Source organism: Lampris incognitus, chromosome 16 (assembly GCF_029633865.1).
Source record: "Lampris incognitus isolate fLamInc1 chromosome 16, fLamInc1.hap2, whole genome shotgun sequence".
Lineage (NCBI taxonomy): Eukaryota > Metazoa > Chordata > Actinopteri > Lampriformes > Lampridae > Lampris > Lampris incognitus.
Window position 1 is genome coordinate 2,595,078 of NC_079226.1, and position 15,143 is coordinate 2,610,220.

Consider the following 15,143-nt stretch of genomic DNA (forward strand, 5'->3'; position numbering starts at 1 on the left):
TGAAAACCACAGTACAGAACTCACAGTGCACTCTTGGATCCAGTCGGACACCTCCTCGTCGGCCATGTCCTTGCTGCAGGTTGCTTTGAGGAGCCGGTCAGCCTGCTCCTCCTGCTGCTGGAGGTGGCTGCGGCTCTGCTCATGCAGCTCCTTGTAGCGCTGCCAGAGCTGTAGCAGAGCTTTGCTGCTCCGCAGACGCTCCGAGATCTCCTCCAGCAGGCCCGTCCACCTGACACAACAGCATCAACACACGACTCTGTGCCTTTTTCACCATTTGACAACTGTGATTTTGCCCTCGTTCTGTTCATTTAGCTCATTCTGCTGTGTACGTTTGTGGCTGTTTAGATGCTACATCATTTCACAGCTATCTTTGTTGGTTGAAACATGCTTCATAAATAATTAATTTTCTATTGAATATAGGAGTTGGAAGCACAATTTATTTTAATTGTAGCAAGTTTTCACTCCATACTGGATTACTGATTCTGCTTGTATTTGTAGCCACTAAAATGAGGCAGAAAGTAAACTAATAAGATTAAAAAGCTGCCATACACCGACCTCGCATTGACGTCCTTCAGGGAGTTGTTGAGTGATTCGGACACTGACGGATGACATTCCCTCAGCAGCTGGTGAGTCACAGCGCCGAACCGCCTCAGACTGCTTTCCTGCTTTTCCAACTCCTCTCGCAAATTCTTCAAATGTCACAAACACAAAATCAGAAAGAGTTAAAACCAACTAGCAAGGAGCTGCTGCAGCCTGAGACCCAGTGAGGAACACACACATCTGTGGTTAACGATGTAAAACTAACACTCGTCACATTCCCACAGGACATGCTGTCTGTGGTGTCCTGCGGTAGTAGTAGTAGTAGTAGTAGTAGTAGTGACCTACTACCACAGGACATGCTGTCTGTGGTGTCCTGCGGTAGTAGTAGTAGTAGTAGTAGTAGTGACCTACTACCACAGGACATGCTGACTGTGGTGTCCTGCGGTAGTAGTAGTAGTAGTAGTAGTAGTGACCTACTACCACAGGACATGCTGTCTGTGGTGTCCTGCGGTAGTAGTAGTAGTAGTAGTAGTAGTGACCTACTAACACAGGACATGCTGTCTGTGGTGTCCTGCGGTAGTAGTAGTAGTAGTAGTAGTAGTAGTGACCTACTACCACAGGACATGCTGACTGTGGTGTCCTGCGGTAGTAGTAGTAGTAGTAGTAGTAGTAGTGACCTACTACCACAGGACATGCTGTCTGTGGTGTCCTGCGGTAGTAGTAGTAGTAGTAGTAGTAGTGACCTACTACCACAGGACATGCTGACTGTGGTGTCCTGCGGTAGTAGTAGTAGTAGTAGTAGTAGTGACCTACTACCACAGGACATGCTGTCTGTGGTGTCCTGCGGTAGTAGTAGTAGTAGTAGTAGTAGTGACCTACTACCACAGGACATGCTGACTGTGGTGTCCTGCGGTAGTAGTAGTAGTAGTGACCTACTACCACAGGACATGCTGTCTGTGGTGTCCTGCGGTAGTAGTAGTAGTAGTAGTAGTAGTGACCTACTACCACAGGACATGCTGTCTGTGGTGTCCTGCGGTAGTAGTAGTAGTAGTAGTAGTAGTGACCTACTACCACAGGACATGCTGACTGTGGTGTCCTGCGGTAGTAGTAGTAGTAGTAGTAGTAGTGACCTACTACCACAGGACATGCTGTCTGTGGTGTCCTGCGGTAGTAGTGGTAGTAGTAGTAGTGACCTACTAACACAGGACATGCTGACTGTGGTGTCCTGCGGTAGTAGTAGTAGTAGTAGTAGTAGTGACCTACTACCACAGGACATGCTGACTGTGGTGTCCTGCGGTAGTAGTAGTAGTAGTAGTAGTGACCTACTACCACAGGACATGCTGACTGTGGTGTCCTGCGGTAGTAGTAGTAGTAGTAGTAGTAGTAGTGACCTACTACCACAGGACATGCTGACTGTGGTGTCCTGCGGTAGTAGTAGTAGTAGTAGTAGTAGTAGTGACCTACTACCACAGGACATGCTGACTGTGGTGTCCTGCGGTAGTAGTAGTAGTAGTAGTAGTAGTGACCTACTACCACAGGACATGCTGTCTGTGGTGTCCTGCGGTAGTAGTAGTAGTAGTAGTGACCTACTACCACAGGACATGCTGACTGTGGTGTCCTGCGGTAGTAGTAGTAGTAGTAGTAGTAGTAGTAGTGACCTACTACCACAGGACATGCTGACTGTGGTGTCCTGCGGTAGTAGTAGTAGTAGTAGTAGTAGTAGTGACCTACTACCACAGGACATGCTGACTGTGGTGTCCTGCGGTAGTAGTAGTAGTAGTAGTAGTGACCTACTACCACAGGACATGCTGACTGTGGTGTCCTGCGGTAGTAGTAGTAGTAGTAGTAGTGACCTACTACCACAGGACATGCTGACTGTGGTGTCCTGCGGTAGTAGTAGTAGTAGTAGTAGTGACCTACTACCACAGGACATGCTGACTGTGGTGTCCTGCGGTAGTAGTAGTAGTAGTAGTAGTAGTGACCTACTACCACAGGACATGCTGACTGTGGTGTCCTGCGGTAGTAGTAGTAGTAGTAGTAGTAGTAGTGACCTACTACCACAGGACATGCTGTCTGTGGTGTCCTGCGGTAGTAGTAGTAGTAGTAGTAGTAGTAGTAGTGACCTACTACCACAGGACATGCTGACTGTGGTGTCCTGCGGTAGTAGTAGTAGTAGTAGTAGTAGTGACCTACTACCACAGGACATGCTGACTGTGGTGTCCTGCGGTAGTAGTAGTAGTAGTAGTAGTAGTAGTGACCTACTACCACAGGACATGCTGACTGTGGTGTCCTGCGGTAGTAGTAGTAGTAGTAGTAGTAGTAGTGACCTACTACCACAGGACATGCTGACTGTGGTGTCCTGCGGTAGTAGTAGTAGTAGTAGTAGTAGTGACCTACTACCACAGGACATGCTGTCTGTGGTGTCCTGCGGTAGTAGTAGTAGTAGTAGTGACCTACTACCACAGGACATGCTGACTGTGGTGTCCTGCGGTAGTAGTAGTAGTAGTAGTAGTAGTAGTAGTGACCTACTACCACAGGACATGCTGTCTGTGGTGTCCTGCGGTAGTAGTAGTAGTAGTAGTAGTAGTGACCTACTACCACAGGACATGCTGTCTGTGGTGTCCTGCGGTAGTAGTAGTAGTAGTAGTAGTAGTGACCTACTACCACAGGACATGCTGACTGTGGTGTCCTGCGGTAGTAGTAGTAGTAGTAGTAGTAGTGACCTACTACCACAGGACATGCTGTCTGTGGTGTCCTGCGGTAGTAGTAGTAGTAGTAGTAGTAGTGACCTACTACCACAGGACATGCTGACTGTGGTGTCCTGCGGTAGTAGTAGTAGTAGTAGTGACCTACTACCACAGGACATGCTGTCTGTGGTGTCCTGCGGTAGTAGTAGTAGTAGTAGTAGTAGTGACCTACTACCACAGGACATGCTGACTGTGGTGTCCTGCGGTAGTAGTAGTAGTGACCTACTACCACAGGACATGCTGTCTGTGGTGTCCTGCGGTAGTAGTAGTAGTAGTAGTAGTAGTGACCTACTACCACAGGACATGCTGACTGTGGTGTCCTGCGGTAGTAGTAGTAGTAGTAGTAGTAGTGACCTACTACCACAGGACATGCTGACTGTGGTGTCCTGCGGTAGTAGTAGTAGTAGTAGTAGTAGTGACCTACTACCACAGGACATGCTGACTGTGGTGTCCTGCGGTAGTAGTAGTAGTAGTAGTAGTAGTGACCTACTACCACAGGACTTGCTGTCTGTGGTGTCCTGCGGTAGTAGTAGTAGTAGTAGTAGTGACCTACTACCACAGGACATGCTGACTGTGGTGTCCTGCGGTAGTAGTAGTAGTAGTAGTAGTGACCTACTACCACAGGACATGCTGACTGTGGTGTCCTGCGGTAGTAGTAGTAGTAGTAGTAGTAGTGACCTACTACCACAGGACATGCTGACTGTGGTGTCCTGCGGTAGTAGTAGTAGTAGTAGTGACCTACTACCACAGGACATGCTGTCTGTGGTGTCCTGCGGTAGTAGTAGTAGTAGTAGTAGTAGTGACCTACTACCACAGGACATGCTGTCTGTGGTGTCCTGCGGTAGTAGTGGTAGTAGTAGTAGTGACCTACTACCACAGGACATGCTGACTGTGGTGTCCTGCGGTAGTAGTAGTAGTAGTAGTAGTGACCTACTACCACAGGACATGCTGACTGTGGTGTCCTGCGGTAGTAGTAGTAGTAGTAGTGACCTACTACCACAGGACATGCTGACTGTGGTGTCCTGCGGTAGTAGTAGTAGTAGTAGTAGTGACCTACTACCACAGGACATGCTGACTGTGGTGTCCTGCGGTAGTAGTAGTAGTAGTAGTAGTAGTAGTGACCTACTACCACAGGACATGCTGACTGTGGTGTCCTGCGGTAGTAGTAGTAGTAGTAGTAGTAGTGACCTACTACCACACGACATGCTGTCTGTGGTGTCCTGCGGTAGTAGTAGTAGTAGTAGTAGTAGTAGTAGTAGTAGTGACCTACTACCACACGACATGCTGTCTGTGGTGTCCTGCGGTAGTAGTAGTAGTAGTAGTAGTGACCTACTACCACAGGACATGCTGACTGTGGTGTCCTGCGGTAGTAGTAGTAGTAGTAGTAGTAGTGACCTACTACCACAGGACATGCTGTCTGTGGTGTCCTGCGGTAGTAGTAGTAGTAGTAGTGACCTACTACCACAGGACATGCTGACTGTGGTGTCCTGCGGTAGTAGTAGTAGTAGTAGTAGTAGTAGTAGTGACCTACTACCACAGGACATGCTGTCTGTGGTGTCCTGCGGTAGTAGTAGTAGTAGTAGTAGTAGTGACCTACTACCACAGGACATGCTGTCTGTGGTGTCCTGCGGTAGTAGTAGTAGTAGTAGTAGTAGTGACCTACTACCACAGGACATGCTGACTGTGGTGTCCTGCGGTAGTAGTAGTAGTAGTAGTAGTAGTGACCTACTACCACAGGACATGCTGTCTGTGGTGTCCTGCGGTAGTAGTAGTAGTAGTAGTAGTAGTGACCTACTACCACAGGACATGCTGACTGTGGTGTCCTGCGGTAGTAGTAGTAGTAGTAGTGACCTACTACCACAGGACATGCTGTCTGTGGTGTCCTGCGGTAGTAGTAGTAGTAGTAGTAGTAGTGACCTACTACCACAGGACATGCTGACTGTGGTGTCCTGCGGTAGTAGTAGTAGTGACCTACTACCACAGGACATGCTGTCTGTGGTGTCCTGCGGTAGTAGTAGTAGTAGTAGTAGTAGTGACCTACTACCACAGGACATGCTGACTGTGGTGTCCTGCGGTAGTAGTAGTAGTAGTAGTAGTGACCTACTACCACAGGACATGCTGACTGTGGTGTCCTGCGGTAGTAGTAGTAGTAGTAGTAGTAGTGACCTACTACCACAGGACATGCTGACTGTGGTGTCCTGCGGTAGTAGTAGTAGTAGTAGTAGTAGTGACCTACTACCACAGGACTTGCTGTCTGTGGTGTCCTGCGGTAGTAGTAGTAGTAGTAGTAGTGACCTACTACCACAGGACATGCTGACTGTGGTGTCCTGCGGTAGTAGTAGTAGTAGTAGTAGTGACCTACTACCACAGGACATGCTGACTGTGGTGTCCTGCGGTAGTAGTAGTAGTAGTAGTAGTAGTGACCTACTACCACAGGACATGCTGACTGTGGTGTCCTGCGGTAGTAGTAGTAGTAGTAGTGACCTACTACCACAGGACATGCTGTCTGTGGTGTCCTGCGGTAGTAGTAGTAGTAGTAGTAGTAGTGACCTACTACCACAGGACATGCTGTCTGTGGTGTCCTGCGGTAGTAGTGGTAGTAGTAGTAGTGACCTACTACCACAGGACATGCTGACTGTGGTGTCCTGCGGTAGTAGTAGTAGTAGTAGTAGTGACCTACTACCACAGGACATGCTGACTGTGGTGTCCTGCGGTAGTAGTAGTAGTAGTAGTGACCTACTACCACAGGACATGCTGACTGTGGTGTCCTGCGGTAGTAGTAGTAGTAGTAGTAGTGACCTACTACCACAGGACATGCTGACTGTGGTGTCCTGCGGTAGTAGTAGTAGTAGTAGTAGTAGTAGTGACCTACTACCACAGGACATGCTGACTGTGGTGTCCTGCGGTAGTAGTAGTAGTAGTAGTAGTAGTGACCTACTACCACACGACATGCTGTCTGTGGTGTCCTGCGGTAGTAGTAGTAGTAGTAGTAGTAGTAGTAGTAGTAGTGACCTACTACCACACGACATGCTGTCTGTGGTGTCCTGCGGTAGTAGTAGTAGTAGTAGTAGTGACCTACTACCACAGGACATGCTGACTGTGGTGTCCTGCGGTAGTAGTAGTAGTAGTAGTAGTAGTAGTGACCTACTACCACAGGACATGCTGTCTGTGGTGTCCTGCGGTAGTAGTAGTAGTAGTAGTAGTAGTGACCTACTACCACAGGACATGCTGTCTGTGGTGTCCTGCGGTAGTAGTGGTAGTAGTAGTAGTGACCTACTACCACAGGACATGCTGACTGTGGTGTCCTGCGGTAGTAGTAGTAGTAGTAGTGACCTACTAACACAGGACATTCTGACTGTGGTGTCCTGCGGTAGTAGTAGTAGTAGTAGTAGTAGTAGTGACCTACTACCACAGGACATGCTGTCTGTGGTGTCCTGCGGTAGTAGTAGTAGTAGTAGTAGTAGTGACCTACTACCACAGGACATGCTGTCTGTGGTGTCCTGCGGTAGTAGTAGTAGTAGTAGTAGTAGTGACCTACTACCACAGGACATGCTGTCTGTGGTGTCCTGCGGTAGTAGTGGTAGTAGTAGTAGTAGTAGTGACCTACTACCACAGGACATGCTGTCTGTGGTGTCCTGCGGTAGTAGTAGTAGTAGTAGTAGTGACCTACTACCACAGGACATGCTGACTGTGGTGTCCTGCGGTAGTAGTAGTAGTAGTAGTAGTAGTGACCTACTAACACAGGACATGCTGACTGTGGTGTCCTGCGGTAGTAGTAGTAGTAGTAGTAGTAGTGACCTACTACCACAGGACATGCTGACTGTGGTGTCCTGCGGTAGTAGTAGTAGTAGTAGTAGTAGTGACCTACTACCACAGGACTTGCTGTCTGTGGTGTCCTGCGGTAGTAGTAGTAGTAGTAGTAGTGACCTACTACCACATGACATGCTGACTGTGGTGTCCTGCGGTAGTAGTAGTAGTAGTAGTAGTAGTGACCTACTACCACAGGACTTGCTGTCTGTGGTGTCCTGCGGTAGTAGTAGTAGTAGTAGTGACCTACTACCACATGACATGCTGTCTGTGGTGTCCTGCGGTAGTAGTAGTAGTAGTAGTGACCTAGTACCACATGACATGCTGACTGTAGTGTCCTGCGGTAGTAGTAGTAGTAGTAGTAGTAGTGACCTACTAACACAGGACATGCTGACTGTGGTGTCCTGCGGTAGTAGTAGTAGTAGTAGTAGTGACCTACTACCACACGACATGCTGACTGTGGTGTCCTGCGGTAGTAGTAGTAGTAGTAGTAGTAGTAGTAGTAGTAGTAGTGACCTACTACCACAGGACATGCTGTCTGTGGTGTCCTGCGGTAGTAGTAGTAGTAGTAGTAGTAGTGACCTACTACCACAGGACTTGCTGTCTGTGGTGTCCTGCGGTAGTAGTAGTAGTAGTAGTAGTGACCTACTACCACAGGACTTGCTGTCTGTGGTGTCCTGCGGTAGTAGTAGTAGTAGTAGTAGTAGTGACCTACTACCACATGACATGCAGTCTGTGGTGCCCTGCAGGAAGAAAACAAACACTGAAAGCTACAGAGAAACCGACCTGCCAGGACGCTAGCTACAAGACAACATGTATATGAGCTGCTGTTCTCCTACCGCAAAACACACATGCTTCTTATTGTGTTTACTACCACTACCACTACTACTACTACCACCACCACCACCACCACTACTACTACTACCACTACTACTACTACTACTACTACCATCACTACTACTACTACTACCACTACTACTACCATCACTACTACTATTACTACCACCACCACTACCAGTACTACTACTACCATCACTACTACTACTACTACCACTACTACTACCATCACTACTACTATTACTACCACCACCACTACCAGTACTACTACTACCACCACCATTACTACTACTACCACCACCACTACTACTACTTCTACTACTTCTACCACCACTACTACTACCACTACCACCACCACTACTACTACCACCTCTACTACTACCACTACCACTACTACTACCACTACTACTACTACCACCACCACCACCACCACCACTACTACTACCACTACTACTACTACTACCATCACTACTACTACTACTACTACCACTACTACTACCATCACTACTACTATTACTACTACTACCACCACCACTACCAGTACTACTACTACTACCACCACCACCATTACTACTACTACCACCACTACTACTACTACTTCTACCACCACTACTACTACCACCACCACCACCACTACTACTACTACTACCACCTCTACTACTACCACTACCACTACTACTACTACCACCACTACTACTACTACTACCACTACTACCATCACTACTACTACTACTACTACTACTACTACCACTACTACTACCATCACTACTACTATTACTACTACTACCACCACCACTACCAGTACTACTACTACCACCCCCACCACCATTACTACTACTACCACCACCACCACTACTACTACTACTACTACTACCACTACTACTACTACCACCACCACCACTACTACTACTACCACCTCTACTACTACCACTACTACTACTACCACTACTACTACCACTACCACGACAACTACTACTACCACTACCACTACAACTACTACCACTACTTTTGGCTGCTCCCGTTAGGGGGCGCCACAGCGGATCATCCATTTCCATCTCTTCCTGCCCTCTGCATCTTCCTCTGTCACACCAGCCACCTGCATGTCCTCCCTCACCACATCCATAAACCTCCTCTTTGGCCTTCCTCTTCTCTTCCCTGGCAGCTCCATATTCAGCATCCTTCTCCCAGTATACCCAGCATCTCTCCTCCACACATGTCCACACCATCTCTATCTTGCCTCTCTTGCTTTGTCTCCAAACCGTCCAACCTGAGCTGTCCCTCTAATATACTCGTTCCTAACCCTGTCCTTCTTCGTCACTCCCAATGAAAATCTTATCATCTTCACCTCCGCCACCTCCAGCTCCTCCTCCTGTCTTTTCATCAGTGCCACTGTCTCTAAACCATATAACATAGCTGGTCTCACTACCATCTTGTAAACCTTCCCTTTAACTCTTGCTGGTACCCTTCTGTCACACATCACTCCTGACACTCTTCTCCACCCACTCCACCCTGCCCGCACTCTCTTCTTCACCTCTCTTCTGCACTCCCCGTTACTTTGAACAGTTGACCCCAAGTATTTAAACTCATCCACCTTCATCCCCTCTACTCCTTGCATCCTCATCATTCCACTGTCCTCCCTCTCATTCATGCATAAGTATTCTGTCTTGCTGCTACTGACTTTCATTCCTCTTCTCTCCAGTGCATACCTCCACCTCTCCAGGCTCTCCTCCACCTGCACCCTACTCTCACTACACATCACAATGTCATCCACAAACATCATAGTCAATGGAGACTCCTTTCTGATCTCGTCCATCAACCTGTCCATCACCATTGCAAACAAGAAAGGGCTCAGAGCCGATCCTTGATGTAATCCCACCACTTGATGCAACACCAGCCAGTGTTAATATAAAAACAAATTCCTCCACCCACCTTTCTGTTACATACCATATAATTAATTGTATGTCACTACTTTCTGTTACTGACGTATTTATATATGTTGATGCGTGCTGCGACACACATTGAGTTGAGTGATTGCTTAGTTTACCTCAAGTTCAACAATAAAAATATTTGCAGCTAATTCGGAAGCCTGATTCTTGTGTCCTCCAGGTCAAACATTAAAGTGTTAAAAGTGTTTGAATGACAAACGCAACCCTTCTTTTTGCCAGATAGCTCTGTGTTGTGATCCGCTCTGAACAGAGCAGATTATTGTCATTATCATCATATGATTATTATCATTATGATAATGGTGCTGACAATGATGAGGATTATGATGACTATGATTATTAGCATCATTACCTGCAAACTCTGCACCTGCAGCTCGACGGCCTCCAGTGATCCAGTGAGGAGGCGGAAGCGGGACACGGAGTATCGTCCTTCCATCAGGTATCCGTTGATTTCCTCCGAGGCCCGTTTGTAAAGACTCCACTGGTCCAGAACCGACCTTAGACTGATCTTCAGCTGTCCTATCTGATGAGACATGAACACAACATAGAACCACACAGAAAACCCAAAGAACCAGATACAAAAAACTCAGATCAGAATTGAATGTAATGATAAAAAAAGTAGAACAACTCTGACCAGACCAGAACCTTTGTCACAGCAGACTCAGTGTAAAGCAGATGGGGGTGGGCGGGGCTTACCAAGTGGTCCAGGTTGGCCCAGGTGTGGTTGACTCCCTGCAGTGTTTCCATGACGATGGCACAGGCCTCGTCGGTCTTGTTTTGGACGAGGGCACAGCCCTGCTCCTCCACCCGTTCCAGATCCTTCTCCTTCTCCTTCACCATCTCCTCCATCTCCTGCCAACACAACACACCGAGCACAGCCACCATTTCAGACGCCTGCAGAACATCCACTGGTCAAACCGGTTTATTTGGTGGCCAAGTCAGTTTGATCATGTGAGGAATTTAACCTGCAGGACTAAGGAACAATGGACAGAAACTCAATGTTGTAAAGCAAATGAACACACTGGAGACACAGGAGACAGACAGAGCATCAATCAAAGTGTCTGGAACAGAACATCACCTATCTTACAATACTGAAGTTGGTGAGAAGGTAAAGGAATCAAGAAATTACAGGTATCTTTATCGACCAAATGCAAAAACCAAGCAAGCTTCACAAATAAGAAAATACTGCAGGTAACAGGTCTCTACTAGGCAATAGTCTTAATTTTTAGTATTGTATTATAGTATAGTATAGCACTACTATAGTATTATAGTATTGTTCTGTTGAGGATTTAGACTTAGATTTAGATGGAATATCCGGGGGGAATACTGAGGGATTTTCCACATAAGCCTGTATGAATTCCGCTTCCGATGTGGGAAGATGGCGGCGCGAATTCACGTTGGCAGCAGCCTTACCCAGTACCGGTGTGGGAAGATGGCGGCACAAATTCACATTGGCAGCGGCCTCACCCAGTACTGGTGTGGGAAGACAGCAGCGCAAATTCACATTGGCAGCAGCCTTACCCAGTACCAGTGTGGGAAGACGGTGGCGCAAATTCACATTGGCAGCGGCCTCACCAAGTACCGGTGTGGGAAGACGGCGGCGCAAATTCACATTGGCGGCGGCCTCACTAAGTACCGGTGTGGGAAGACGCGGGGCAAATTCACATTGGCGGCGGCCTCACCAAGTACCGGTGTGGGAAGACGCGGGGCAAATTCACATTGGCAGTGGCCTCACCAAGTACCGGTGTGGGAAGACAGCAGCGCAAATTCACATTGGCAGCAGCCTTACCCAGTACCAGTGTGGGAAGACGGTGGCGCAAATTCACATTGGCAGCGGCCTCACCCAGTACTGGTGTGGGAAGACAGCAGCGCAAATTCACATTGGCAGCAGCCTTACCCAGTACCAGTGTGGGAAGACGGTGGCGCAAATTCACATTGGCAGCGGCCTCACCAAGTACCGGTGTGGGAAGACGGCAGCGCAAATTCACATTGGCGGCGGCCTCACAAAGTACCGGTGTGGGAAGACAGCAGCGCGAATTCACATTGGCGGCGGCCTCACCCAGTACTGGTGTGGGAAGACAGCAGCGCAAATTCACGTTGGCAGCAGCCTTACCCAGTACCAGTGTGGGAAGACGGTGGCGCAAATTCACATTGGCAGCGGCCTCACCAAGTACCGGTGTGGGAAGACGGCGGCGCAAATTCACATTGGCGGCGGCCTCACTAAGTACCGGTGTGGGAAGACGCGGGGCAAATTCACATTGGCGGCGGCCTCACCAAGTACCGGTGTGGGAAGACGCGGGGCAAATTCACATTGGCAGTGGCCTCACCAAGTACCGGTGTGGGAAGACGCGGGGCAAATTCACATTGGCAGTGGCCTCACCAAGTACCGGTGTGGGAAGACAGCAGCGCAAATTCACATTGGCAGCAGCCTTACCCAGTACCAGTGTGGGAAGACGGTGGCGCAAATTCACATTGGCAGCGGCCTCACCCAGTACTGGTGTGGGAAGACAGCAGCGCAAATTCACATTGGCAGCGGCCTCACCCAGTACTGGTGTGGGAAGACAGCAGCGCAAATTCACGTTGGCAGCAGCCTTACCCAGTACCAGTGTGGGAAGACGGTGGCGCAAATTCACATTGGCAGCGGCCTCACCAAGTACCGGTGTGGGAAGACGGCGGCGCAAATTCACATTGGCGGCGGCCTCACTAAGTACCGGTGTGGGAAGACGCGGGGCAAATTCACATTGGCGGCGGCCTCACCAAGTACCGGTGTGGGAAGACGCGGGGCAAATTCACATTGGCAGTGGCCTCACCAAGTACCGGTGTGGGAAGACGCGGGGCAAATTCACATTGGCGGCGGCCTCACTAAGTACCGGTGTGGGAAGACAGCAGTGCGAATTCACGTTGGCAGCAGCCTTACCCAGTACCGGTGTGGGAAGACGGCGGCGCGAATTCACATTTGCGGCGGCCTCACCCAGTACCATCGATGCAGTGTCTTTGTCCACGTCTGCGTCTAAATGTTTGTCTTCGTTTGTTGGCTGGGACGTCTGGTGCTGGATCGGCTGTGAGAGCTTGGTCTGATGCTCTGTGGGCCCAGGGACTGCGGCCCTGCCCAGAGCTGCCCCCGAGGAGGTAACACCGAGGGTGGTCTGGCACAATGCAGAAGCGGGGCAGGCTAAGCTAACTGCTAGCCCATGCAGACTGGCAGTTCTGATAACACCGAGGGTGGTCTGGCAGCGGCCTTGCCTGGCGTTGACTGTGGTTTGTTTGATGTCGTCGTGTGGCGTTCGGGGAGGTGTGTCGAGGGTGTCTGGCTGGGAAGGCTTGGTCTGCTTCGTCCCACTGCTACAGGGACTACGGCCCCTGCCTGGAGCTGCGTACGAGGAGGGAACACGGAGGGCGGTCTGACAGGATGCGTAGTCAGGGCAAACTAACTGCTAGCCCCCGCAGACCGGCAGTTCCGACCGTCGTCCTGGCTGGCATTTGCTCCTTGGACAGTGATTTTTTTTTTGTTGTTGTTTATATACGTTAGTTCTGTAGATCCTGCATGTGTTTTTGTCCGTGTGTTGTTCTGCTGTGGGCTGGGGGAAACGACAAAGTGTTCCTGATTCCTGCATGTGTCTGCTGCTTCTTGTACGTTTAATGATGTAACCCGTTTGGTCACGAGCTTGATTTCGCTCTGTACGTTCAGCTACGCTACATTCTGACAGAGCAGAGACGGCAGAAACAGCAACAAGGGGACAGGAGGGCATGACATGAATGGAGGGGACAGGAGGACAAGACATGAATGGAGGGGACATGAGGGCATGACATGAATGGGGGGGACAGGAGGACATGACATGAATGGAGGGGACATGAGGACATGACATGAATGGAGGGGACAGGAGGACATGACATGAATGGAGGGAACAGGAGGGCATGACATGAATGGAGGGCATGACATGAATGGAGGGGACAGGAGTGCATGACATTAATGGAGGGGACAGGAGGGCATGACATGAATGGAGGGGACAGGAGGGCATGACATGAATGGAGGAACAGGAGGGCATGACATGAATGGAAGGGACATGAGTGCATGACATGAATAGAGGGGACAGGAGGGCATGACATGAATGGAGGAGACAGGAGGGCATGACATGAATGGAGGGGACAGGAGGGCATGACATGAATGGAGGGGACATGAGGGCATGGCATGAATGGAGGGGACAGGAGGACATGACATGAATGGAGGGAACAGGAGGGCATGACATGAATGGAGGGCATGACATGAATGGAGGGGACAGGAGTGCATGACATGAATGGAGGGGACAGGAGTGCATGACATGAATGGAGGGGACAGGAGGGCATGACATGAATGGAGGGGACAGGAGGGCATGACATGAATGGAGGGACAGGAGGGCATGACATGAATGGAGGGGACATGAGTGCATGACATGAATGGAGGAGACAGGAGGGCATGACATGAATGGAGGAGACAGGAGGGCATGACATGAATGGAGGAGACAGGAGGGCACGACATGAATGGAGGGGACAGGAGGGCATGACATGAATGGAGGAGACAGGAGGGCATGACATGAATGGAGGGGACATAAGGGCATGGCATGAATAGAGGGGACAGGAGTGCATGACATGAATGGAGGGGACAGGAGGGCATGACATGAATGGAGGGGACATAAGGGCATGGCATGAATAGAGGGGACAGGAGGGCATGACATGAATGGAGGACGTGGCCTTGCCTGGCAGTCTTTGAGCGCGCTCTGAACGGATGTCAGATCCTCCAGGCGGTGCTTCCTCTTCAGTCGCTCCTCCTGACCGCTCATCCACGACTTGAGGGCCTGAACACTGCTCTCATACTCCACCCACTTTTCCAGCAAACCCTCCAGGAACTGGATCTACACACACACACCGTGTACAGAAACATGAAATGAAGAGCATCAACAGGGACAGTAACACATGACCACACTAACACAACATGTGATCAGAAACCACATGACATGAACACCACCTGTCCCTCCCTGGTCTGTGGCTATATAAACCAAGTGGCTGTATAGCTGTCGTATATTTATTTTACCTGATGTCATTTCGGGGGATTGTGTGTGTGTGTGGGGGGGGGCATGTTAGGGAGCAGAGGAGGGACGGGGATGATACTGGATTTATTTCACATGTTGATTCTGTGATTTGTAAAACGCAAAATCCAATCAATATAAGTTAAAAACATGAACAACACTTTAGAGTTTGAGCCTGCATGAGTGACAGGTGTGAGGATATACAC

General features: G+C 49.4%; 1 protein-coding gene across 2 annotated transcripts in view; it reads right to left on the minus strand.

The window, feature by feature from the left end:
• Positions 1–15,143, minus strand: part of syne1b (spectrin repeat containing, nuclear envelope 1b) — a 394,236-nt gene that overhangs the window by 123,263 nt on the left and 255,830 nt on the right. For both annotated transcript variants that reach the window (XM_056296155.1, XM_056296154.1), the window contains 5 exons: positions 14,608–14,763; positions 10,571–10,726; positions 10,227–10,397; positions 556–689; positions 25–229 (listed from right to left, as the gene is read on the minus strand). In XM_056296155.1, the coding sequence (XP_056152130.1) occupies positions 25–229; positions 556–689; positions 10,227–10,397; positions 10,571–10,726; positions 14,608–14,763 (822 nt within the window). The remainder of the gene's footprint in view (positions 1–24; positions 230–555; positions 690–10,226; positions 10,398–10,570; positions 10,727–14,607; positions 14,764–15,143) is intronic.